The sequence below is a fragment of the Anoplophora glabripennis genome, unplaced genomic scaffold (assembly GCF_000390285.2).
Source record: "Anoplophora glabripennis isolate ALB-LARVAE unplaced genomic scaffold, Agla_2.0 scaffold46, whole genome shotgun sequence".
Taxonomy (NCBI): domain Eukaryota; kingdom Metazoa; phylum Arthropoda; class Insecta; order Coleoptera; family Cerambycidae; genus Anoplophora; species Anoplophora glabripennis.
In genome coordinates this window covers 648021-675916 of record NW_019416736.1, presented here as the reverse complement: position 1 = coordinate 675916, position 27896 = coordinate 648021, and the positions used below count along the sequence as shown (strand labels likewise).

At 30.7% G+C, this 27896-nt stretch overlaps 2 protein-coding genes across 4 annotated transcripts in view; both read right to left on the bottom strand.

The window, feature by feature from the left end:
* LOC108904263 (DENN domain-containing protein 2A) overlaps positions 1-14158 on the bottom strand; it is a 53764-nt gene extending 39606 nt beyond the window's left edge. For 2 of the 3 annotated variants that reach the window (XM_018706741.1, XM_018706742.1), the window contains exons 1-3: positions 14066-14158; positions 12433-13976; positions 6344-6406 (exon numbers count right to left, since the gene is read on the bottom strand). In XM_018706741.1, coding sequence (XP_018562257.1) covers positions 6344-6406; positions 12433-13860 — 1491 coding nt within the window. In that variant the 5' untranslated portion in view covers positions 13861-13976; positions 14066-14158. The remainder of the gene's footprint in view (positions 1-6343; positions 6407-12432; positions 13977-14065) is intronic. The other variant, XM_018706743.1, reaches the window with a different exon arrangement.
* A 3854-nt stretch (positions 14159-18012) lies between these two features.
* The window catches only part of LOC108904270 (cAMP-responsive element-binding protein-like 2), a 28420-nt gene continuing 18536 nt past the window's right edge, over positions 18013-27896 (bottom strand). The window contains exons 2-4 of the mRNA XM_018706752.1: positions 23749-23836; positions 19011-19132; positions 18013-18270 (exon numbers count right to left, since the gene is read on the bottom strand). Coding sequence (XP_018562268.1) covers positions 18175-18270; positions 19011-19132; positions 23749-23836 — 306 coding nt within the window. The 3' untranslated portion in view covers positions 18013-18174. The remainder of the gene's footprint in view (positions 18271-19010; positions 19133-23748; positions 23837-27896) is intronic.

Genomic DNA, 27896 nt, shown 5'->3' with positions numbered 1-27896 from the left:
CATTTGAAAAAGTAGCCTTGTACTAGCTATGTCTTTTGCAAAAAGCGACTTCAGTGATCGTTTCTAAAAATAAGTGACAAAAAGTGATCTAAATGACCTAATTGTAAATATAGAAAATTTTATACAACTAGCAGTTTTAAAAAATAAAACATTTTTCCCTTTATGGTCTTAAGAAGAATGAAACAATACTGCTGACACTTTAAGGATTTGCGAAACATTTTATAAATGAACACGTAATGAATACAAAAATTATTATTTTCGGTCTACGTAAATAATTTGTCGTCACTTATTGTCTGTGGAAGGGAAGTGTGAAACATTATTGTTAATTCGGATTATGCGTCAAATATAAATCGTCTCTGTGACTTCACTACGAAGTTAAAAATATTTGACGGAATTGCTTATGATTTCTATCTGATTTATTAATACATATATAAATTCGACTGCGAAATGTACGCAAACGATTTTATCTCGGTGGTGTAATATTTTGCGTATATCCTAACCCGACACACAAATAACGAAATACCTACAAAAAAAAACGTATGCATCACAACATATTCTGTAAACAGGAAAACAAATTAAAGGATGGTCAGATTAAACAGTAGACCAGTAAAAACAGAGAAAAAATTCTCCCTATAAAGTAATATTAGCAACATTTTTAGTATTGCTCTAAATTCAAATTTATGCAAATAGATACCAATTAACGTTCCGTGAACACGTTCATAATCTATAAATTAACACATTCACTTCCAGTTCTCTGAAGCAAGTCATGTTATTTAAAATAATGTACTTGCATCTTACGATTCGACATCACGATTTGCTTATTGCGAATATTGTTTATATAAGTTTAATACTGTTGGGATACACTTTCAACTGATGTCTAGACTAGAATCTTGATTTGAATTTGATATTAGATGTTCAAAAAAGCTTCTCATATAACAGTGGCGTTTCCAATGTTTTTATAAAGGGTCATTTAGCCAATGACCTACCACATGAATATACGATAATAAAGAACTAGTGTATCGAAATTACCAAAAATGTATGTTTTTAAGATTTTTATTGCAAAAATGATTATGTGGCCTCGATAACTTTTCAGGAATATGCTGCTAGCACTCGATTTGATATTAATCATAATTCTCAAGGTCAAACCAAGGTCAACTTGAAAATATTAAATGGAACACTATCTTTATGTCACCAATCGATAGAGTGCTAAATTTCACGACCGCATATGGGTTGGGAAAATTTTTCCTGTATGTCCTTGCAGATCATTTGGAGGACAACCTCATTTTTCTCTGAATAACTAGGCAAAAATATTTCAAACAAAATTTGTAGAACATTAAAATGACGCTATACATAGTAATTTCAATGACATTTGTAGAAAACAGATTCAACGTACCGTCACTTAGAACTTATACTAAATTATTATTATTCCAGGTATAACAATGTAACCTTATTCTCAAATTTGTTAATAGATTAAGAAGACTGAGCTTGATTTAGCTTTTTATTACAATTAGACTTTTTCCAATAAATAATTAAAACTTAATTCTTGCATAAAAGATAGAAATTTTGCAAATTTAAAAAATATAAATATGCAAAAGTATGAACAAAATTTCCTGAAATTCTTAAACATAGGTCAAAATCCTGATTTTCGAGGTGTTCAAGTTGAATTAACATATGATTAATTTTAGATACGGCTTTGAAACTAAACCAACTGTACCTATCTAGTGAAGTATAACCTTTATTGTCTGTTACAAATATGACATTATGAGGAAAATGCAGTAAATTTCCTATAATTTTTATTTTATAGCATAAAAAATTACATATGAACCTATATCCAAATATATCTTTTTCGGAAACATTTGTTTAAAACGTTGAAAAACACTATTAGACCAGGGTCGATAAATTTTGAAACCAAAAAAAATTATAGTAGGATGAAACCCATTGGAAAAGAAAGAGAATATAACAGAAATGAAAGGAAAAATAATTTACGGGCGATCTGAGGTCGGGAAGGGGTAGGGGGTGAGTTTTTAAGGGTAAAAAACGGTTTCCCTTGATTTCCAGAAAAACTACAAGTCTTATGGAAAAAAGTTAAATGGCAAAGTTGTAGGTAATAAAAAGATCTACAACTTTTGTATTTACACTTTTTTCACATAACCTCAAAATTTATGTGAAAAATTCAAATAACCAAGTTTTTGGTTTTTTATTTTTATCTTTTACAAACAAATTTTTTTTTTCACGAAATTTGGTGAAAACTTACCTATTTATGTCCCAAACACGCTGTAATTTTTTTGATTTGAAATATTTATTTTTTCACCTTATTTTTACTTAATATCGAAAAAGCACCCTAATTTTCAATCGAAAATTCTCACGTCAAAATATCTGCTTTTTTAAAAACGTCGGTGGGCTTTTTCTTCGTTGAAATCTCTACTTTCTGATGGTGTAAAAAAATATATACATTACTATGGTAAGTTTTCTCAGGAAATGCAAAGAAACGAACTAGAATCCGAAAATTTTTTTCTAATCATTATGTACAATTTTGAGCTATTTATTAAAATTTACACTTTAATTACTCGAAAAACGTAAGATTCCATGTTACATTGATAAACAAAAAAATTACAAGTCGAAATATACTATTATAATTAACAACCAAATAAGTTAATAAAGTTAATATTTAATAAGACATCTACAATATTTTGAGAAAGTTGTAGAATCTTCTTTCGTTTCTTTGCATTTCCTGAGAAAACTTACCATAGTAATGTATATTTTTTTTACACCATCAGAAAGTAGAGATTTCAACGAAGAAAAAGCCCACCGACGTTTTTAAAAAAGCAGATATTTTGACGTGAGAATTTTCGATTGAAAATTAGGGTGCTTTTTCGATATTAAGTAAAAATAAGGTGAAAAAATAAATATTTCAAATCAAAAAAATTACAGCGTGTTTGGGACATAAATAGGTAAGTTTTCACCAAATTTCGTGAAAAAAAAAATTTTTTTGTAAGAAATAAAAATAAAAAACCAAAAACTTGGTTATTTGAATTTTTCACATAAATTTTGAGGTTATGTGAAAAAAGTGTAAATACAAAAGTTGTAGATCTTTTTATTACCTACAACTTTGCCATTTAACTTTTTTCCATAAGACTTGTAGTTTTTCCGGAAATCAAGGGAAACCGTTTTTTACCCTTAAAAACTCACCCCCTTCCCCTTCCCGATCTCAGATCGCCCGTAAATTATTTTTCTTTTCATTTCTGTTATATTCTCTTCCTTTTCCAATGGGTTTCATCCTACTATATTTTTTTTTCACTTTTTACCATTTTTGAAGGCTTAAGCACTGGTCTATATTCTAAAGTTAAAATGATATCTACAATCGTTTATTTATTCCCTTATGATTACAAAACACCAACTTGTGGTAGAAGCACAGACAACAAAACGGTTATGGTATTTCCCATAATGATAGGTCGTTTTATTACCGCTAATATTGCATCTGACTTGGATCTTGAATCATTTCTTTATCAAGTTAACTGTGTACTATATTTTATACAAAGTGTCTCACTATTAAGTGTACAGAGTGTAAGGAGACAATCCTCAGGTAAAACTAAACAATGAACTTTAAATAAACATACAATTTTTCAAGATTGAATGAGTTATGGTAACTTCAAAAAGTTTGATATACCTGCGTTTAGTACTTACAAAGCAGTACTAGTAAATGATGACATTATTTTCATTGAAGAGAACATATCTGATAACCCCCGTAAACAAAATTTCAAAGTCATATTGTCTTTGGTACCTCTGAAACGTTTAATAGGCCACTTAACGCGAAGAACCCTGGGCAGTATTTCAATAATTTTTTTATAAATGTACCACAAATCTCGTAAACACATTAAAATGTATTCAAATGGTCGCAATAAAGCAATATATGAGACTTAAATGATAAATTATATCACTTGAATAATTTTAGTATATTGTCGCCAATGTGCTTTGTGAACTCGCCTATAAAAAATTTAATAAAACATTAAGTTAGTTAGACATATTTACACTTTAAATATTTGACAATTACACTATTATTATTATTATTACTATTACGTGATGGCTATTGATAAGAAATATTTTTAAGTAAAAATTCTAGCCTGAATATGTGAATAATTTGTTATTCACAAAACCGGTAGCATATGATTGTATAGAATTTACTGAGATAAGACCTTTCTCTTTTATTTTAATACGCATACATTTTTTTCAATCGGTTAGGACGGACGTTAAGACAAAGAAATGCTAAATCTGAATAAAACTGATACTTATATAAATATATATATAAAATTAATAATAAACATTAATCAAACACAAAAAGACATACAAATATTGTTAAAAAGAAAATATGTAATAGAAAACTGAAAGTTACATATTCAAAATCCACTGCAAACTTTCAAACATCTCAAATATTGTTTTATTTGTTTGTGCTCTCACAATACTTATTCACATGGATTTTCGATGTTTAATTTATATTTATTTGTTATTATTTTTTGTATATTAACATCAACATCGTTCAGAAAGAGTTATTTCTAGTTTTATGTGATACGTTATATCAAATAAAATTAATTTGAAGGATTGTAGATTCTTTTGGAAAACAAATAGAAACGGAAATTCCTTGAAATTAGAATTTTGTAAGAAGTAGCAAAGGGTATGGTATGGCCCGAAAAAAAAAGATTAGTTTCTGGGATTCTTCATGATTACATTGAATTTAAAATCGTAATATTAAAACAAAATCATATGAATTATTTTTGCGAAACGAGCAGTTCTAAACTTATTTTACGTTTAATGAAGTTATTGGTAACGTTAACGTTAAAAGAAGTACCTATAGTCTGTTTAGAAATGAAAGAGAGTAATAAAAGCGTATTATGTATGCAAATCGTAAATAAATGTAGTACTGGTGCTTATATTCAATATTTTTATATTATGTATTATCGGTATAGATGAGGTGTACTTTTAAAAAAACTTTGTGTGACCGGGTTGTACTAAATTGTAGCAGGTAGCTAAAATTGAATCCCCGACAATCCGTCTCTGTCTATGCCGCTTCAATTTCTCGGTCCATTTCTCTTATAAGTAAACAATATAAAAACAGCATTTCATAACATGAGGCTACTTTAAGCATCATAACCGGGTTAAGAGGGTTTTTAGTAATTCAAATAAAATTATTCAATATTATTATCAAAATATTTATTTAAATTTAATGAATAGACTTTTATTCCACACAAAAATATATGTATTTTGAAAATTCAAATTATGGTGAGTAAATGTAGTGTTGTATAAATGTACAATAAAGAAAATAAAAAAGTAGGTATATTAAAATTCATCCTCTGAATATTCTGATGAATTATCTTCGTCTCCTAGATTGATAACGATAGGTTCCACAGTAACGTCAATTAAATTATCGAGTTCCCACATTTTCTCCTCTTCTTTTTGTACANGTGTTTCAATGCATTAAATACATTTAATATAATAATCTTCTCATTCTGAGACAGCGCACATCTTTTCACGCGTTTAGCAGGTACGTAATCTGATAAGCTCGACATTTTACCCAAACAATATTATATCCACTGGCACAATAGTCACTAAACACAAGTCGAATTTTACTCTACTGCACTAGCACGTCTTCGTATATTCAGCTCTAAGACTGGATTGATCTGTCACAATACACTGGCTCCTGCCCTATGACGTATCCATACTAATGTACACCCATTACCTGTTAGCATTAGTGTTACCCGGTAATTACTTGGAACGAAATATTACCACGCCCATGGCCGGTTCTTATCTCGGGGTTTTATTACTCTCTTTCATTTCCAAACAGACTATAATATATCGAAAATGGCTCGTTTTTCGAATAAAATGAAATTAAAATATATTACTTTGTTTAGTGAAAGTAATTCTTGATATCTCCGCCACTGGTATTTGTACTTAAATCCGAATTCAGGGGATTTTTATAGTTGATTGGATAAATCATTCGCCTAAGTTTCGTAATTCTGTCAAATGCTTTCAGATATATTTTAGAAGAAATGCAATTTTATTAAATTTGAATAGTTCCCACTTTATTTTCCTCGTAAAAATAAAAGAAAAACGCACAGGCAATTCGGATTTCAAGGCATACTTTGATTTAAATGGGTCTTAAAGCCACGAAAGATAATAAATGAAACGTAGACAGCGCCGAGTTTCGACGAGAGTTACACAAAAACCTGGGGACCGCGGCAGCTGCACGTAGCAATCGTTGATGGTCGATGCGATCGGACCCCAGAAGGAGCCGCTGTCTCACGTACCCGCGCCGCCAAAGAAATAAAGAAAAATTTCATGGTTCTCTTACCTGTCTGCCGCAAGAACCGTTCATGTTTCCGACTTTTTCTCCCTCACCTAACACGGGCGTGCTCTGGAACAATGTAAAATTAAACTGATATTTTCTTTGAAATAACTCTCATCGGTTCATTCGATTAGATAGGGCATTTCCCTTTCTAGGTGATAAAAGCGTTCGTGGTGGTGTGGATATACACATATGTAATGCTGCTTTTCAGTGTAAACAAGCTGATAAAAATGTGCGAATAAGAATTTAATAATATAAACGGATTTCCAGATATTTGGCCAGGTGCCTAATATTAGAGGAAGAGATAAGGTCCTAGTTTACCATAAATGAAATTTCGAATGAATAGGCCAGGATAAAGAGCTGGGAAATGACCATTTCGCAACTTTTTGTTTCTGCAAGCTGAATTTATCACTATAGATGCTAAATATTAGCTCTGTTCGCGGAGCCTGTCAAATTAGTCCGGGATCAGTCAGAAGCAGTCGTCCAGCTACTTTCTGTGTTATTTGCTACAAGCATAGCATAAAAGAAGTAGCTAAACGATTGCTACTGACTGATCTCGGACTAATTTGTCAGGCTCCGCGAACAGAGCTGTTATGTACAACAACATATTAGTTTCCAGTCATAAAAATTGGGGGAAGATTGTTTACAGGCTGGTTAATTGTATAATTTTTACGTAAATTCACGTTTTTCGCTTATAACTTTTTTCCGTTCATTTCCACGAGAAAACAGTAAAGTACCTTTTTTTCGTCTTCAAAAGACCTACAAAACTTGCCCTCGAGTGTGATAAATATTAATTAGATCAAAAGTTATAAACAGAAGAAATTTATTTATGACTTTTGAATTAAACATTCATAAACTGCGTTATTATTACCATAACGTTTTGGCATCACATCCACAACGAAATTACAGACTGTCAAAGTTGACGGTCTATTGTTTAAACAAATTTGGTTGGTAGCGGCAAAAAAAAAATACTGTCATAACCGACAACCCGAGTACTTTCCCAGTTAAAAATGTTTTATTTGTGGAAATATGTTAAGTGTAAAATAAATATTGTCAAAAGTCAGTGGGTCGCTTGATTTTCGGCGAGCCGTGGCGCGGCGGAAGAGTGGGGGAAGCGAACGACAGCGAGTCCGAAGAAAATGACGATATTATTCATAGTCCTGCCGTTAAAAAAGCGAAATTCGCTTGAAAATAATATATTTGACAGTCTGTAACTCCGTTGTTTTTCAACGTTGATTTTTTTAATTTAATAATTTTCATAAGCTTTCCGAATATGTAATAATATATAACTATATCACGCTCGTACGACGTATATTTCATTTTGCAACTAAGGCTAAAAAATTTAAAAAAATTTCTAGGTTGCAAATTTGAAATTAAAAAAATATTATAGATTTCAATGTATTACTATGAAATCTACCATGAAAAAATGCGATTGTGGAAGATGCTTGGGATCGTCCAGACTAATAATTAGTTAATTTGTTTATAAGGTCATAAACTAAACACTTGTAAACTAATCAACTTACCGATTCCAGATTTCGTGCGAGTTGAGTTATTAGACAGTGATAAGGAATGAGAGGATGCGATGCCAAAACGTTCTGGTAATAATAACGCATTTTTTAAACGTTTAATTCAAGTCATAAATAAACTTCTGTTTATAACTTTTGATCTAATCAATATTTTTTGACGCTCGAGGGCTATTTTTATAGGTCTTTTGAAGACGAAAAAAAATACTTTACTGTTTTCTCGTGGAAATGAACGGAAAAAAGTTATAAGCGAAAAACGTGAATTTACGTAAAAATATACAATTAACCACCCTGTAAACAATCTTCCCCCCATTCTTATGACTGTGGAAACTAATATGTTATTGTACATAATAGTGATGTAACGATTTATGATATTCGCATTCGCAAATATCTTTGAATATTTTGCAAATATGAACGTGAAAGAAAAATACAGAATATGAAAACAATATTAGAAAAATTAATCAAAAAAGTTAAGAAATACCTAACAGTCTAACCTCACAATTCACAAACTCATCTGAGCCGGTAGCGAAAACAAAACAAAATTCCAATCATACAAAAATACCGGTCTACCCACTTAAGGGCCCCATATTCTTTAAATAGTGTTTTCCGCAAAGACAAATAATTTCAAACATTTAATAACTGAATAATCTAAAGCTTATCAAATAATAGGAATGTTATGTCATGCCATCTGGGTATTTTCAAAGACGCCGCAGTAAAACGATTAAACAGGTGCAAAAAACGAACAAACCATCAAGGTTTTAGGTACTGAAATCTACGAAAATACTAACTTTTTTATATATAATTCCACATATAAATATTCTTATAACATTTACTTGCTTAGTCCTACATATAAAATTGTTTACTTTTATTTATAAGTACGTGAAAATAATTCTTAAAATGTGGGGTTAGAATAACAGCAAACGCATGTTTTACAAACGCTTTTTTTTTAGTTATTATTTTATTTGAGTAAATTTAAATGGTAACAATGAATAAACAAAACGTCAAGGATTTCATTTTTGTGCTTACTTTTGTTCTACACGTTTTACTTTTAAAGATTTCAGTACCTAAAAACGCCAGATATTTCACTATTTCTCGGCCGGGAATATGGCCACCTTAACAACGCTAATTTCTTTAGCCTCTAGCGCAGCTGTCACCGAAAATATTATGTGCGTTGCGCGCGGCATATTTTGAATCATAGATAAACGGCGGCAGATTTAAAAACTGAATATTCGTATTCGCATTCGCGAATGTCAACAACAGATGTTCGCATTCGCGAATGCTTAAAAACTGGCATTCGTTACATCACTAGTACATAATCTTTAGCATCTATTCTGATAAATTCAGCTTGCCGAAACAAGAAGTCGCGTCCAACTCTATATTTCCTGGCCTATGAATGAAACTTTACAAAGTTAATCAAAACTGTGACATAAAAAGTCGAAATCAATGACGAAAAGTTTACCGAAATATTACATTTATTTTGAAAGACGACCCGACCCTTTCACAACATCATCTAATTTAACTTTTAAACTTTTACCGTTAAAATTAACAATTAAAAACATTTACCGATAATTAATTATCGAATGTTACATTAATTTTAGTATTTTTATGCCTATTTTCATAGACTTTCTCATGGCGTATAAAACATAGTAATTAATTCACAACAATAGTCTCTGTTATCCATATATGCTAGTGAAAATAATTTACAGTTAACAATTATCGTAACCGCATGTATTCTCATTACAGCAAGTAATAGTAATAACTATGCTGGTGTAAATGGGGACATGAAAATGATACGAGCACAGCGTAAGATTAAAAAAATTACCTATTAATCAAAGGGCATTCATCCACCAACATCCTGTTGAGAAGCTCTTACTTGGCTCGAGGATAAATAGTATAACAATAGTCAAATAATGAATATACAAAATATTCAGAAACAAATGTTAACTTAACAAGCGAAGCAAAATACTGACAAGGAATATTGTATTTATTAATTTAAATATCCAAAATTATTCAAAATTTTTGGACCCAAATGTCAATTTGGAAGACAAAAAATTATACAGAATATTTCAGTCTTGACCATTTTTGTAGCACACTTGGAAGAAAATAATCTACGTGCGTCAGTTTCTTCCTTTCTTTTTGAAGGTCTGCTATATTTACTGTACAGAATATTTGGTTTATATTCGAACATCTGTTTGGAATGGTAAGGAATTGGATCAAATTCCTTCCTCGTCACATGCAACAACATGTGCCGTGCATAATTCATCCTACTATGCATAAAACAGCAGATACTTTTACATCAGCATTGAATGTTAAAGACCTCGTCTACTTTTTAACCTGATTTCTTGTAGATATTGGCAAAGACAACAAATATTGTTGCATCAATCAAAATAAGACGTCTAGTTTTATTAAATAGAAAGGAATTGATTTGTGCAAAGATGCGCGCATATTTCTCCAAAGATGACAAAATCAAGTGCATCCAATTTTGTTAAACATAATCCAAGGATCCTATGCCAAGGATCCAAGATCGAAATCATGATAGAATGGAGTCAAATTAGAAATGACCAAGGACATTTAAATAAAGGGCTTATTTATTTACATTTCTAGATGAAGCCTGGTCTATTCGCAGTCTAATTGTATCATTGTTGTCAGCTGTATAATTATACTGGAAATGTACTTAATATTTTTATTGCAATTTTCATCACAATTGTGAAAATTATTATTATAGGATAGTATTATTAAGTTATACATACAATATTGTTAAATTCTGTACATATTAAGCTATTTTTCATTTTTCATATTTGCCATGTTTGAAGACTTGGCTACGCAATAATTTGTAGCGTGTTTCTCGTTCGTTCTGCCGTGGTTGGTCTCTTGTTAGAAAATAGTTGTGATTTTAGTAAGTGAAACGTGATTAGTGTTTATACATGTATTTTGGATAAACTTTTAAGGTGTGAATATGGTTAGACAGTGCAGAATTTGTAAGAAATTGGATTATAAACATCCACATCAGCTATCCTTCCACAGGTAAGCGTGCTTGAAGGTGACTTTGGAATGTATACGCAACTGTGGCCATTGTCGTGCGTGTGGGTAACTTTTATTTGAATAACGGTAAAATTTTATAAAACTGACTTGGTATTTTTTTAAAATTTTTGCTGAAATAGTAAGAAAACAATAATATGAACCACGTTTGGCCATTAAAATCAAAGGAAAATGTTGCACCACAAATAAGTTACAGACATTATTTATATTTAATATATTTATAGGTATTTCAATGTTATCCCTTATACCCAACATTACAAATTTTAATCATTCATCATTTTCATTTTCCTCTACGACAAAAACCTTTTAATAAAAACTGAATAAATACAACAGCAAAAATATGGTGGTGGTTCACTTATACATAAAAATACCGAAGATGCAATCAACTGAAAGTTGCATTCATTCAACCATTTGATGTTCTCCTTTGGGAATATATTTTTATGTCTCACTGAAAATTTGCCTCAGTATTCTAAAAGTGAAATGTGAACGTTTTTAGGATGCTTGGGGATGGTGCAACAAGAAAGAAATGGTTACAGTTATTGGGATTCCAAGAAGTTATAAAAATATTATATATATTTATTATAAAAATACTGAGTAGCTGTTGAAATATATTGACTTGGGACTATAAAATATTTTATTTTGACCCATTCAAAATGTACGACATTGGAGATGTAATCGCGCGCATCAGTTGGATGAAAATAAAGCCCTCTGCTTTCCCCTTGTCTAGCTTCACCCAACATATGAGATAGACTGTGACATGCATAGTCCCCTTTATTTAAATGTCCTTGGAAATGACCCCTTTTCAGAATAATTGGAAAATTTTGATTGAAGATTAGAAGCAACCAGGATTATTAAAATTTGGATGACAAAAATTACAATTTTCCAAAAATTGGCACCAAAAAGTGGTAGTGAACCAGCTTTAATACAGTTTCAATTGTGCATAAAATATTTATCTGTTACTAAAAATATAAACATGATTCACAATACCAATTAAAATAGTGGAATTCACATATTTTAATAATATTTTACAAATACTTTGTTCTATACTCATTTAAAGCTTATTCAAATATTCTATAGGTATTAAAAAAGAAAATATAATCAGTCAGAATGCTTAGGCTTAGTTATTATTATAAGGTGTTCTCACAATATTAAAGATAAGATGTTTATTTTATTTTTTTAACGCTTATCATGTTTTCAGTTTGATAATTCGATTTATGATATAAAATAAATATTATTTATAAGTAAATAGCTAAGTTCCTTTGAATATACAGCTCAATAGAAATTGTCTTCAGTCAGTTTTAAAAAATTTATTAGCAATAAAAGAATATAAAGTGGTAAATTAAAAACTGGAATTGTTGTTTTAGTAAAAGACTACTAAATCAATATGGAGACTATCAGTATTGCAAATTCGCAAATAAATTTTGTTTACAGCTTTCAGAAACATTAAGTTGTCACGGCAATGGACATTAAGAAAGTATGAAACCATTAAAAAAAAAGGACTCTAACTATGAAGACTTAATAAGGTAGGCTTACCATATAATACAGACTATTCCTAGAATCTCTGCTAGTTTCTGATCCTTCCCGCTTCCTAACAGGACCCGAGGAGTCCTTCCTGTAATGGTACGGTTCCGCGTACACCGGTTCCTCATCTGCTCTGCCAACAAAAAAAGACGAGTTTGGTTCTTTAATCTTTTCGTAATTGGAGTTAGCACAGCCTAGTCCGTTCAAGCAGTTAAGGTTAAATGCACTGTTATCGCCGAGGTCGTTTGTGTGACTTGGCAATCGGGGTAAGGTACGATTTGGTTTATTATCCGTTTTGCTCCTAAACAAGAGGCTGTCGTCACTGTCTTCTCCGGATGTGGTCGATATGTCGATTTTAGCCTGTCTCTTTGCTCGAAGTCTATTGTTTCTCAGAGCGTTTTCCAGTTTATTCAGCATATATTTTGGATCGGCTTTTCTAGGTGTATGTTTCGGTTTAATGTTTAATTTTTGTTCGACTTCTTTGGTAAGATGCAGGAATGAAATATTTTTTTCTATATTGTTTGTACCATCCTCGCTGTTCGAATGCTGGAAAGTTCTTGGAGGCTTCTTAGGAGCTGGACCACTGGGAAGAGGTTTCTTCAATGCTGTTTTTAGAGTATCTGTTAAGCTATCCGTAATGGGTTCGTCAATGGGCGATTTTAAGATTTCATCTACGGTTTCAGTCAATGGGGTTTTATCACTGAGTTTTAAAGTGTTTGTTGTATAGACATCGTCGGATTTTTCACTGTTTATTACTTTTTCGTTAATATTCTTAGATCGTAATGACTTAGGAACTGGTTCCGTGTAAAGCAAAGATAAGTCGATTCCCTTTAAACATTCATTTGAAGCAAAGTTGCTTTCACTGTCATCATTGTCTTTAAAATTGTTACTATTTTTATTTATATTGTTTGTAATGCCACGGTCAAATTTACTACGAATATATTGAAATTCGTGCGAGCTTTTAGATTTGTATAATATCGGTGCAGGTTTTGAATTTACATTCCTTGAACATTTAGCCACAGATTTTAAGTTACTATTTTTATTTAAATCACTCTTTTTACTGTTCATTATATTGCTGTTATTATCACAGTTGGATTTTACGGCACTAAATTGTTTGACTTTACTTTCGAATAGAGTATTTCGGTTAAAGCAATTTCTTTGGAAACCATTGTTTTTCTCCATGTTTTTGTCCACCCTAAAAGCTGGAGTCCTTTTAATATTCCTCTTCAGAGGATCACTGTACTGTCGTTGTAAAGCATGTTTTCCACTGGGATCCGTGTTTTCAGAGAGCTTCTCAGTCTTTTTAGGCGAATTATTTAAGTTATTCCTATGTCCATTTTTTGTGACGTTCCTCTCTGGAGACTTGGTTTTATTTTCTATGTTTTCAAATTTATTCCTTATAGATTTCACTCTGTTGGAGTTTTGGGGAGGTTTATACATTATTTTTCAATTCAAAATTGTGTGTCATGTTGATCAATGACACCAGCACAGGAAGTGTTTAATTTTGTTAGTAGCTTGCAACAAGTGGCACAACAGGTAAGAGGGTTATTAGAAATCTGTAAATAAAAACAAAAAACTTACTTCATATCACTTGGACGAAGTCTTGGTTAAAACTAATTAAAGTTTATTACAAAAATCAACTTACCGCAAGGTTCAAGTGAGGCAGGAATGGTTTTAATTAAAGTTACTGAGAATTAATTGCTTAGCACAACCGAGTCTCATAACTGGTAGCTGCGTGTATGTTATTCTTCGGTCGCTCGTCACTGGTTCTTATTTTGACATATTTCCTGTCGCGGTTACAAAAAGTCAAGGTTTTGTTCCTCAATTGTTTTTCGGTTGGCAACCAACAACGTAATGTCGCATGGTTACGCTGTATTGTGTGTTGCGGGGCAATATAATACAGAAATCGTTGATATAATTTTCTGATTTTGAGCGTTAATATTTAAATTTGAAGGAATATGCACCTAGTAGCGACTGGTGAAAATTAAAATAGCATTTTGGTGATGAAGCGCAAACCATTTTAAGAAGATTTCTAAGTCCACATAGAGAAAAAAATTTGAGATTTCGATATTGAGGAATGCATAAATATTTGCAAAATATATATATTTTTAAAAATTGACTAATTATAGGTAGGTACCTATTTGTATTTCCATACTAACAGTCCATTTTTCAAACTTCACAATAATTTTAAAATTTTGAGACCTCAGGGTTGTCGATCTTTATTTTAATTTCTTATTTCATATATGAAGATTATAGTTATTATCAACTTGACAAAAAATGTACCTACTTCGAAGCACTTCAGTATTTTGTGTCATTGTTCTTTAATAATTGAAATATATATTAGGTTTTGACATTTAGCTCACAAAAGAAATACTTGAAAATAATTTAAATACATATTTTGAGTATTGGTGAGATATAAGCTACTTTCCAATTGCCAGGGATATTTAAAGAGTAGAACAGTAGAAGAACACTACAAGAGCAGTTCTTTGGCAATTGGAAAGTAGCTTATATCTCACCTATACCCAAAATATGTCTGCAGACAAACATTCCAATAGCTAAACCATTCATTGGTCAGCTCACTTTTGGCATACCGACGAGAATTAATATGTTTGAATTCAGTTTATGTCTGGTAATTCCCTGACGAGTGATTTTAGGGATTTACTAGATATTGGGGTGTAATTCAATGCCAGCTGATATATAGTCTTGTTTACCACAATACCATTTGTTAAGAAAATAAAATGTATACTAATTTAATAACGACATAAACCACAAAACCAAAAATTGCAACCTAAATCTAAAATTTTTTAAATCTTCCTCAAAATTATGTTTTATTCCATGCATTTGTTACATCGTTTTCGAATATTTTTCATAACAGTTCTTAAAAGCGTTCATACAAAATTTAGTTAACTGATGTTTCAAGTTTATTCAGGTAGATTTACAAAAATTTAACAGTTTGCAAAAATCTAAGCTCTTTATTGTCAGTTTCCGCTAAATATTTAATAAAGCATGATTATTTACAAAATTAATAATTACCATAAAATTTTCACCAAATAAGGAAAATTTTTAATTTTACAAAAAAATTTGTGAATCATTCTGATGTAATTTTTTCTTTTCAAAAGATTACAATTGGAATTTGAAACAATTACGGGGAAATTGAAGAAATTCTGTCTTTAATATTCGGTGAGCAGTTTCCCCAAAAGCCCCTACTCCCCCCTACCTCTTATAGTTTCTTCCTGTACTTGGAAGTATTTTGTATATTTTTGATATTTCAGAGGAAGTGGAAGAAATCTAATATAGAGGGTGTTTCTGAAATAAGAGCTTTCCTTCACAGGGATGGAATAGTTTTAAGCATAAAATTCTATATGAATGTTGTTCGTAGTTTGCTTAATTTTCCATATACAGTGTGTTGAAATTAGAGAAAAAAAAGTTTTATTTATTTAAAAATATTTATTGGGAAGACTGATTTAACTTTTTTACCTCTTGTAATTTTTTGATAAAACCAATAGTTTTCTAAACTACTTTTAGTTCATTAAAGGGGTAATTGAGAAAATTTGTAAAAATAAAGTAGGCGGATGTCATATCAAATAAATTGTTATTTATCATATTAATAAATTGAAACTTTCTGTCAATAAGGTGGTAATTTAATAATAACATTAAGAATAATTTGCTATTAATTAATGAAAAATGTTTGATAACTTATGACTATGGGACATGTATTAGGCAAAGTTATTTACCTGAAATAAAATTTAATACAAAAAATAAGAAATGCAAAATTAAATTAATACGTCTGTTGAAGTTATAAAGCACTCGCACAAACAGTTCTTGGTTATTGCAAATGACATCTGTTGCCTGAAATATTCTTAAGGAGGCAACAGGAGTGGCATAAACAATTCTTTTTATGTGTCCCTACATAAAGAAATCCATAGGCGTTAGATCAGGTGAACATGCAGGCCAACAAACAGGGGCATCACGACCACAACCAATCCAGCGATTTGAGTAATTTAAATTTAGCCATTCTCTAACGGCAACTGTACTATGTGGAGGTGCCCCATCGTGCATATACCACATCACCTGACGTGTAGCGAGTGGTACATCATCAAGTAATGTTGGAACATTTTCATTCAAAAATCTAAGATACTCGGCAGCTCCAAGCCTGTGTGGAAGAATAAAAGGACATACTAGAGTATATCCTACGATTCCCATCCAACGTTTAAACTGAAATTATGTTGACATCTTGAAACAAATATTTCATGAGTATTTTCTTCCGACCATGAATGAACATTATGAAGGTTTTATTGCACCTACTCTAGGAAAATTTGCTTCATTGATGAAAGGTATATTTATTAGGAAATTTAAGTCATGCCTGGAAATATTAATGTACCATTGACAAAAATACATGCGGTTAGGTAAATCAGGGTCATTCAATTCTTGTACGGGTTGATGGTGAAAAGAGTATAAAAGATTTTCACATTCACACAGTTTCATTCCACACAAGACTGTGAGAAACTTGCAGTGGCTTGGACACCTGTCTTGTGCTTGTACCACAGCCTTGTTCTAGATGTTCCAGTACAGCTTCCACAGTTTCAACAGTTCGGATATTACGCCTTCTTCCAGCACCCTCACGATTGGGTCGAATTTTACCAGTTTCACGAAGTCTTCTTTCCACCGAGGCCAATTTTTGTCTATGAGGAATCGGTCGGTTTGGATATCTTTGGTGGCACAATCTTACTGCAGTGTTACTATTTTTTCTGGATTCGAAAAACACTTGGAGCATGTTGACATATTTGTCAATTGTCATTGTTATATTATTTGCAATAATTATTCTGATAATAAATTAATCAATTGGTATTAATTATTAGTCGACAGAAATAACAATTTATTTGTTATGCCATCCGCCTACTTTATTTTTACAAATTTTTGCAATAAACCCTTTAGTGAACGACGATGCATCTAATTTTTTTACTAGAAAACTATCGGTTTTATCGAAAAATTACAAGAGGTAAAAAAGTTGCGCAATAAATCGGTTTTCCCAATAAATATTTTTAAATAAATAATTTGCTTCATATAAAAAATTTCTAATAAAATATTGCAATGGGGTCGACTGTTTCACTCCTTTTCACAATACGCTAATGATCGGACAAATATTGAAAAGTTGTCTATGAGTAGGATGCTCATACCAAGTTTCATGTCTATAGCATTCCTCGTTAAAGAAAAAAAATAAAATGTGAATTTCAATCCCCTCCTTTAAGAGGATATATCGCTCAGGGGTGCAACTTTCATATACATTCACTGGTACCATTTTTGCTACTTCATTTAAAAACATCCTGTATAAGTTCGATACTGAAAAAATATGAAAAATAAGTAGGCTTTGGTAAATGAAAATAAATTCACAGTTACCACCCTAATAGTTTTTTAACTGTTTAAAAAAAGTTAAATTTAATTCAACAGTAAATAATTATTTTTACAACTGTACGTGAGTTCGATACTGCCATACTAAAATATTGATTTGCGACTTTTACTATTGAATTTGATTTAAAAATCAAGTGCTTGATATTCTGTTTAACTTTATGTTTGTGGAATAAAAAAGGTGTGTCATATTTAATAAAATATATTTCACCATAAAATAATAGAACAATAAATACAAATGTGTTAGCGCCCGCTAGCACAAAAGTACATTTTAAACTTTAAAAGTTTTGGTAAATTTTTAACACATAACCAATTAGTGTATATAGAAAATATCACAAAATAAAAAAATCACTTCTGCTCCTGCTTCAGATTCAAGTCTTCCAAAATCCCGTGGATCTCTTCCGGCGTCCTACCTTCATCTATTTCTTTGGCCCACAAGTGATACTTAAAAAAAAAGAAAGATTAACATGAACAATTTTTTGTATGCACTTTTACATGCGATTAGTGGTGGACATTAAATTAGTTTATAACACCCATTGCATTAGCGATTTTATAGGCTTAACGAAAAGTTCTAAGTAGATCAGAGATAAAAGCTCTTCAGGAAAATTGAGTGGAAAAAAACTAGAAAAATTTGAAAAATAACTAAAAAAATTATACTTTTGTTACAACCAAGGTTATAAAGGGTTCTAGTCACAATATTATATATTTAGAGAAAAATAGTATCTAAATATTATTTTAATGTTGCTCTAGAATTAGAAGATTCAGAAGCATCAGACGTATAGTCAGAAAACTCAGATATGGACGTTGACCATCTGTCTTGAAATAATTAAGATTTTTTCTTTGCTTGCCGTTTTAAATAAAATATTACTTTTTGTTAATTTGTATTTGACCTAAACTAGTTTGAGTTTGAGAGTATCCCGATCCAATATATAAATTTTGTTAAATTGTGTAAATAATATTTTGAAATATCAAGTATTTATTATTCAAGACTACTTCTATTTCGAGTTTCTTTCAATTTTTCCTATTATTTTTTCTGAATTTTTCTCAAATTGTTAAATCTTTGGTCATTATGCAGCATCAATATTTATATTCAAGTTAACCGTATTTGTTCTTTGAACAAATTAGAAAACTGCAATTTAAATTTAAGAGACAATAAACTGCATAACTGTCTTCAAAATATTCACCTTTTCAAGTTCCTTCCTAAGGGCAAACACTGCCTTTTCCCTATCTGCTACAAGTTCTTCTAGATATTGATACCGTAATTTTTTACGGGCTCTACATTCTCTAGCACTTTGACGACTGCGTTCTGCAACAAACAAAAGTACATATCATTTTAGAATTTCCCAATAAATATACATTTATATATAGACCAAGAAATAAAGGTGAAAAATCATCGAGAAATCGTGAAAATTACTAGGCGTGGTTTTACTGTTGGAAAGTCTTCGGAATGATAATACAAGAGGCGTCTCATCTCGTGGGTCATGAAAAAAGTTATTGTTTTTTATCAACAAATAGGTTAAAAATTCGTCATTTTTCTACGCGTTATTGTAAAAAAACTATTAATCTTAGCAAAAAATGTTCAACAGACGATTTGATCTAGATTCTAGAAAAACTCATATATAAAACTTTCTCAAAATGTGAGTTTTTTATCCTTAAGGGATGTGCAAAAGATGGGCTTGATCAGTCAATAGTTTTTGCAAAATTCCATTTTTCATTTTTGCCAAAAAGGCCCATTTTCAAATGACTATTCTGGGGGCAGGGTTATGACAAAAACATTCTTTTTGGGCTTATTTTCACCAAGTATCCTCTAGTTAAAAAAAAATAAATTTAGTTGTAAAAAAATTGCTAACTCCGGACCTTATTGGTCGTAGAAACATTTTTTTTTCAATTTGTAGGTTTTTTACGAGCTTTCGAATGTTGTATATAACTTCTTTCAAAAGTTAAAAATCGCGAAGTTATTTTATTTGTTTATTAGGGAAAAAAGTGCCTTTTATTTGTTAACATACAACTAAATTTAAAAAAAAAAATAAAATTTTTTTAATTAGAGTATACTTTTAATTTTGCAATAAATTTGTTTGTTTATAAAGCAATTTTAACTTATGAAGTCTCATTATAAAGATGAGTTTCTCTAGATCAAATCGTCTGTTGAACATTTTTTGCTAAGATTAATAGTTTTTTTACAATAACGCGTAGAACGAAAAATGACGAATTTTTTACCTATTTGTTGATAAAAAACAATGACGCTATACTTTTTTCATGACCCGCGAGATGAGGCGCCTCTTGTATTATTATTCTCAAGACTTTCCAACAATAAAATCACGCCTAGTAATTAATAAATTTCAAAATGTTTCCTTTCCTGGTCTAATAGTCAATAAACAAAAAGGTACATTTGAATTTTTAATGTAAAATATCAAATAACTTGGATGTACGGGTGTACCAAACTTCATAAATTAAATGTTACCGTGTTATGGAATTACTTGAAATAAGAAAAAAAAAGTTCTTATAGACACTGGTTCAGTGGGGAAATAAGTGGATCAAAGATATTGAAGATGGAATTCTTAAAAAGGTTTATTTTTAATATATTTAAAATGCCTTCGAACTTTTGTTTTTTAAAAGACAAAGTTTCAACTATGAATAATTAGGGTCGGGTAAAACTGAAGGGGCCAATTTTTGTTCATCTTTCTTGACCGGTAAAATTTCGATTTTAAAAAAAATAATTGTCTTGCATCCTTTATTTAAAATTAGCCATTTTCAAGTACAAATGAATTAAACTTTTTAGTAGTTTAGATGAGAGGCAAAGACAAAATTTGATTACAATATATTTTATGAGCAGCAAATAATAAGTGAATTTTTGTGTAAAAATCCCAATTTTTGAAGTTCCGATGTTAAGTAGGTGAAAATATTTCAATCCAAAAAATGTTTAGCTAAGCTCCTAGTTTAGTTCATAGTTATCACTTTGTCTTATAGGACAAGAAGTGAAATACTTTTAACTTGTTTACATTTAGGCATTTTGAACATATAAAAAAATTAAATGGATTTTTTTAGTTCAACATTATATTGGAAGCTAAGCTTTTCTAGCCCCAACATGGTAACCTTTTTCTTATGAGGAGTTCTATAATCTGGCTTATGTAATTTGGTACATTATGTATAATTCATCTCATTACATGGAAAGTGTTGATGTGTTGGAATATTTTATTGAGTTTTTTGTCAACTTTTATAAATAATAACCTAAGAGATAATGAACCTTTGTAGGAAAAAAAGCACATGCAGGTGATTAATATTTGATTTTTTTCTTTCAGATTGAATACTAATGTTACATAACTTTCAGTATTTTGTTTTATATAAAAAATACGGTTTTTAACTGCACCAACTTTATCAATTACCTGATGCTATCTGAAAGATAGCATCAGCTAAGATATATAGCATTTGCTATACATTATACCATACCAAATCTCTAATTTTTCATTTGGCTTTGTTTAAATATTATTATCTAATTTTGTTTGCACTTGACGGTTAGTTTTAGCTTCTTCAAAATATTTATTTCATTCGTATCACAATGTTACCTCATAATCGTGTCATACATTTTTATAGATTGTTTGAAATCGTTGGGAGAGTGACGTACGCAGGAAGATTTTGGGGGGTCAGAAATCAAGAAATGCTCCATTGGAAGATGTGTATTATTTTTTTGATGTTTTTTTTTTGTAGAATATACTTGTTTAAGGTATAGGTTTTAACCCCTCCTCCAATGACAAAGTTCGGGTACGCCACTGTAGGAGGACACTTGTTTTCTCGCGAATTTAAGATAACCAAAGGATGATTTATATGGAATCGCGAATCTTTTAACAATTTTATTATGTTTTGCACAATATAATGTAAGCATTTGATAAAGCTTAGGTTCATTGTTCTGGATATTAATTACTCATTTTGGCATTTTATAAAAGAATTATTGAATCTTGATACGTTACGCCAAATTTTGTTCGAAAAAAATACATTAATATTCTGATGAGGTACCAGATATTTACTGCTTATTTGCAATAATCTTAATTGCCATTTGTTCAGCTTTTTTCACTTTTTGTTAAATATTTCTGATTCTCATTTAAATAGGTCTAGAGAAATAGCCTTAGCAACGTAAAAATCACTAGAACTCAAGAAAAGGTGGTCAAGGTGTTTTAATCCACTATAGGCTATTGAAGTACATACTTAAACCTTCTTCAGATTCAGTTTCAATTTCATCAATAGAATCAAGACATATGGATTTTCATTTTTTAAAACATCAAATTATTCAGTATGTCTTTAAAATCTAAATTAGTGACATTCAAAGGAAATAAAAATGCTATTGGTAATATCATCTTCTATATCGTATTCGCACAATCACTGTCACACAGATTAACCACATTTTTTACCGTCACAGGCGATAATTTTGTTCAAGTCGTTGAAATCCATATTAATGCATTGACTACTATAATGCTTTCTCTGCCATTTCCAGTTATTCTTCCGTGTCCGTCAACGCTAAAAGTCCTTTAACAAGCATATTTCTATAAACAACTTTAAGTTTTGAATGATGCCTTGGTCTATAGGTTGGTATTATGGGGTAGTATTTAAGGGAAGGAAAATCAATTTCACGTTCTCTAACGAAATATTCGGATGAGAAGTTACACTACAGAGAAATAACTGCCATTTTTCTCTCTTCTATCTTCATTTTGCTGTCAAGGTTTTTTAAGCATCTTGACATAATATCCAAAGTCATATTGTCATATTGGAGACCCGATCTATTGGTAATTTATCCACATACATTTCTTTAAAACATCTGGAACTTCTTCTTTTTAGAAATAACTTACTACTTTTCCATATCTCCTTCCTTGTTTGAGCACCGTGAGTTTGCAGAATTTTCTCCTATCATTTCTTAATCCAAATGTTTTGAAAGTGCACGGAAAAAAGGTCTATTTCATCGATATTAAGAATAGCTTTTGGATTTTAGTCCCTCAATATTAACTGCAGCTTAGCTTTCGTCAGTGTTTTGAAAGTTTTTGTAAGTAGCTTCAGCATACACTGTTTTAATAACAATGTTATGCATCTGACAATAACCAACCATTGGAAGCTTTGAAGTCAATCAGCTGCATACTTTGAGCTGCCTCCAGTGCCTTTTCTTCGAGTAGAGAGGTAATATGGGAATATCCTTGATCATACCTTACAGAATCAATTACAAACTCTTTCATTTTGCACACTTAAATTGTGTTGTTTGCTAGTAACAATAACATTAATTTTATAAATACTAGGGTATGCATGAATATTTCATTTTATTTAGAACACATTGTGACGTTATTCAGTGCGACAAAGAAGTCTAGTTTACGCCTAATCTAAAAAAAGTATGGAGAGAGCTTCGAAGCAAATGATCAGATGATCAGATTATTGTTACTTACTATACTTATGCTATCGGTCCGTTTTGTCCCGTTTTTTTATCTTCTCGATTATCGATCGCACTAAATGACGTCATGAAGTAGCGCGGTACAAACACCCGTTTAAAACACTTATATCGCAGAATGATTTTAGGAAACTATTAACACATGCAACTGAGTATCATTACAAATTTGCTGTCCATAACAGAAAAGGTACATTTTCTGATGTTTACATGTTCTCCATGATCTTTCAACGCAAACAATTAAAGAAACTTGGTCTAGTTTAGCGTTACGCTTTATCACTTCCTAGATGGATATACTTGTTCTATTGTTATCTTACTAAAAGTGGTATTTCTTGTTTATAAAACGGCAGTCTCAACATATGGCAATATTAAGAAAATTCAATTCAAAACTGTATCAATTATTGAATGTCCGTAAATAGAGGTCTTACTATAGCAGCTACACGAGATGGATGTTTTAAAAATACAGAAACTGGATGTGATTATATTAAAAATTTGAAGCTCACCTAATTTGGCTTTCATGTCAACTTTATCAGCAGATTTTCTGCCTGGCTTGCGTCCCCTCTTCCCTGATTCCTTGCGATGAGGACCCTCCTGTAAATGAAAAAAAAAATCATTAAACCTGACGGCATATTAATAGAAAAATATTAAAAACAGCGTATATATATATTTGACAAGACTTCTTGTATATAAACCTTTTACAGTTTATGCCTTATATATTGTAAAAAAATACATAAAACATTGGTAGATAAAAAAAAACCGGCAATTTTTAACGCATCTCAACCACTTCTACCTGGTCAGGAAGGATAGACGTGCGGTGTAGCTATCTAGAACGCGTGTAAGCAATTTTGCAAACGATAAAGACGACTGCGATTGAATCGTCATTCGTCATGTCTGATTCCACTTTCCTTTCACATCATTCTCATAACTTCCAGTGAAGGAAATCTTGTAGTAGGCACCTAGCAACAGTAAAATGTACTATAAAATATTCTATGTGGTAGTTCGTTATCTGACCTTCGTTAACACATACCCAGATTTCCAACCTATGGGAAGATGAGGCAACGGTTTGTGTGTGTGTATCAGACGTTCTATAGGATGATTTCCAGAAAAATAAATTATTAATGTATATCGTTAATTTGAAGTTTAAATTTATCGAAAACCTCTAGTATATGAAAAATATTGCCTCAAGTACTTGTAAGGATGTTTGTTCTATTCAGAAAGGAAAGAAATATACTCATTGTCAGATTATTTCAAATCTATTTTATATTTTATAATGTTAGTCATTAATAATAATTTACCATTTAGTTAGACAATAAAAAGAATTACATTCGCTTTAATTTGAATATAAATGAAATTTTCGGAAAAAATATAAAAAATGTCAAGTAATATTTCAAATAAGTTAGCTTATAATAATAAAAACACCTCGGCACTGACATTATTTATTGTTTTAGTGTTTTTTTTGGATCATCGTTTATTACCTGACAAAAGATGTCTCATTTGAAGCTTAGTTCTAGAGAAAAATTTGAATTTTTTTCTAGAATTAGGCTTCAAATGAACGAATAGTTTAAAAAATTCACAAAATTTAGGATAAGCAGAGGCTTGCATAATTATTGAATATGGTGAAGTCAACATTATTGGCAAAAAAACATATAAAAAACAACTTTTTAACAACCCTATATAAAAATAGTATAAACATAAAGCAACATGTTTAAAATTTAAACACTGCTATTACAATAGGCCCATTCAGTAAAAATTTTTTATTGCATATTTCAAAAGTTTACCCTTTAATTAGTTAGTATGCCAAAAATCAATTTTTTGTTTCAACGAGAAATGTGTGAAATAAATTAATGAAAACAGAGCGCGGAAAAACGTTGAGCAACCATTGCCTGACGTCATAATAGAGCACTCCGCTCACGCTCGCTCTCTTCCCATTCTGTGTTAATACATACGATATGTGGATCGATTCGCAGTTTCGTTAATTATTGTTTTTATGTCTAAATGGGTCGAAACCGAGGATTGTACAAATATTGTATAGTTCCAGGCTGCAAAAGTACCTCAGGATCGACTCCGAATAAAATATTTATTTCATTACCGAAAAATGAAAAGTTTGTGTGATGTTATCCACGGTTTCCCCAGCCACGGTATGCAACTCAAAACCACCTTCGTTTTTCTTTGGATGCACGTCTAGGGGGTTGTAAAATATTATTATTTGAACATTTAGAGCACAATTCTCAACTTTATGCCGGAAATAAATTCTGCCCCATCTAAATGTTCGTGTTCACAAAAAATTCGAAATACGACGGCGACAGGGACCTATAAGCAGTTAAGAACCACTCTAGTTTTTCTTTGGTTTTCCATCTAGAGGGTTTTAAATATTATTATTTGAACATTTAGAGCAGAATTATAAAATTTATGCTGGAAAAAATTTCTGCCCCATCTAAACGTACCCGTTCACAAAAATTTCGAAATACGTCGGCGAGAGGGACCTATAAGCAACTCAGAACCACCCTCGTTTTTCTTTGGTTGCCCGTCTAAGAGGTTATAAATATTATTATTTAAACATTTAGAGCAGAATTTTCAAATTTATGTCGAAAAAATAAATTCTACCCCATCTAAACGTTCCCGTCCACAAAAATTTCGAAATACGTTGCGAGAGGCACCTATAAGTAATTTATTTAAATAATAATATAGACGGGCAATCAAAGAAAAACGAGGGTGGTTCTGAGTTGCTCGCACATACACGTCGTCGCATACATCCACAAGTACCGAGTCTAGTACGTTGGGTACATTTGTACACAAAATGGAAGGCAAAATTACGTCATTGAGAAAAATCCGAAAATGTATTTAGATATTCCAAGACATTCTATGTTTATAATAAATATGTTGTGTGAAAAATGCATTTCAACAAGACTTGATGTATATCTCTTATACACTCTCTATTTATACACTTAAAAATATAGGTATATAATATCAATAAAAATATAGCAAATATCTACACATCTCTCCGTCTCCTCGCGACTTGATCGCCGAGTGGCCGGTATTCTGACGTCATTAGCTGTTCTCTCGCAGCGTTGACCTTTTTAAGGGTCTTACAAATTCAGAATTAAATATATCACTTATTATTAATCCTATTGACCTAATTTTTTTAAGATATAATTAGGTAGGTAAATACTATCAGAAAATTAAAGAAAAAGTTTAAAATTAAATATCACTGAATGGGCCTATTTAATTGAAATTGTATTGTATTCATATTTTAATATAATCTGTCCGTTTTTTGATTTTTTTTAGTTCCATTTTTATATTGTCAAATTATGAAACTTTCCGACTATGTGCAAATAATTTGTACGGTTTCAGTCTCATCTAGTTAATATTGTTTCCAAACATTCCCTGGTATGTAAAAAAGTTCTTATGATTTTTAATTTAAGACTGACAAAAAGAAAACAAATATGTTGTACTGTGAGTTAATTAAGCTTTGATGCTCTATGAATTTTTAACTCCTAAAATCAATGAATATGTAATTAAGCTAATTTAATTATTGTAATTGTAATAAAATTTGTACTAGTAGAATTCTGAGAAAGTAATAAAACAGACATCGACGATTATACCTATAAATTAGTTTTCTTCTAATCTAAAATCCAGAAAAACTAACAATCCTGAATTATAAAAAACTGTAAATTTGCTGAATATTTTAATAATTAATAAATTAATAGCGTAGTTAGTTTTATTTTAGTTAATTTATTTAACGTTTCCTTAAATACTTCGTTTTTTATAATACATTTTTGAAATTCTTCTGAAACTACTAAATATATCCACAACAACAGGATTATATTTACAAATAGGACAATTTGACTTAAGATGTTAAATCTAAACCAGACACAAAACGATGTTTAATACATGAGATATTTTAAAATTCCAATATTTGTGGTTGTTTTTTAAGCATCTCATTTTTGTCCGGCATCCTGTATCTTTAACCTCTAGGATAGTATCTGTTTATTCTGAAAATTAAAATTTATTTCAGATACTCGGATAAAAATCATTAAAATAAAACGAAAATTAGGGATTCCAAACAAAAAAGAGCATTTATAATGCGAGCTACAGCATAAACTTGGAGGTAGTGACGGATGTTCAGTTGTGACTTTAAGGTCTATTTACAAACAGTGCAGTATCAGTGTTGACCGTGGTCGATTATTCTAAATTTTAATTTTAAAATCGGTGCTCATATATTTTTTATGGGGCAAATCATATAGTTCAGGAAAGTTCTGTATCGACTTGGTGAGTTTTTTTACATTCTAAGCAACATACAATAAAAAAAATGAGTCGCGTTCGTCAACGAAATTATAAAAATATTGTGGCCGACTATTGTAAAATCACGGATCGAACTCTCGAGCTGCACTGATAGTAAAAGTCGGATATGTACAAACAAGTCTATCTCTATCTAAACTAAACCCTAAGCAACGATATTTTCGTTTTTACTGACGCTAATACTGAACTGACATTGATATGTGTAAACAGACCTTTAATCAAATTCATAACATAAAATCATCGAAAAATTCTAGGCATATCGTTAGCAAGTAGATAGATAGATAGATAGATAGATAGATAGATAGATAGATAGATAGATAGATAGATAGATAGATAGATATATTTATTAGTC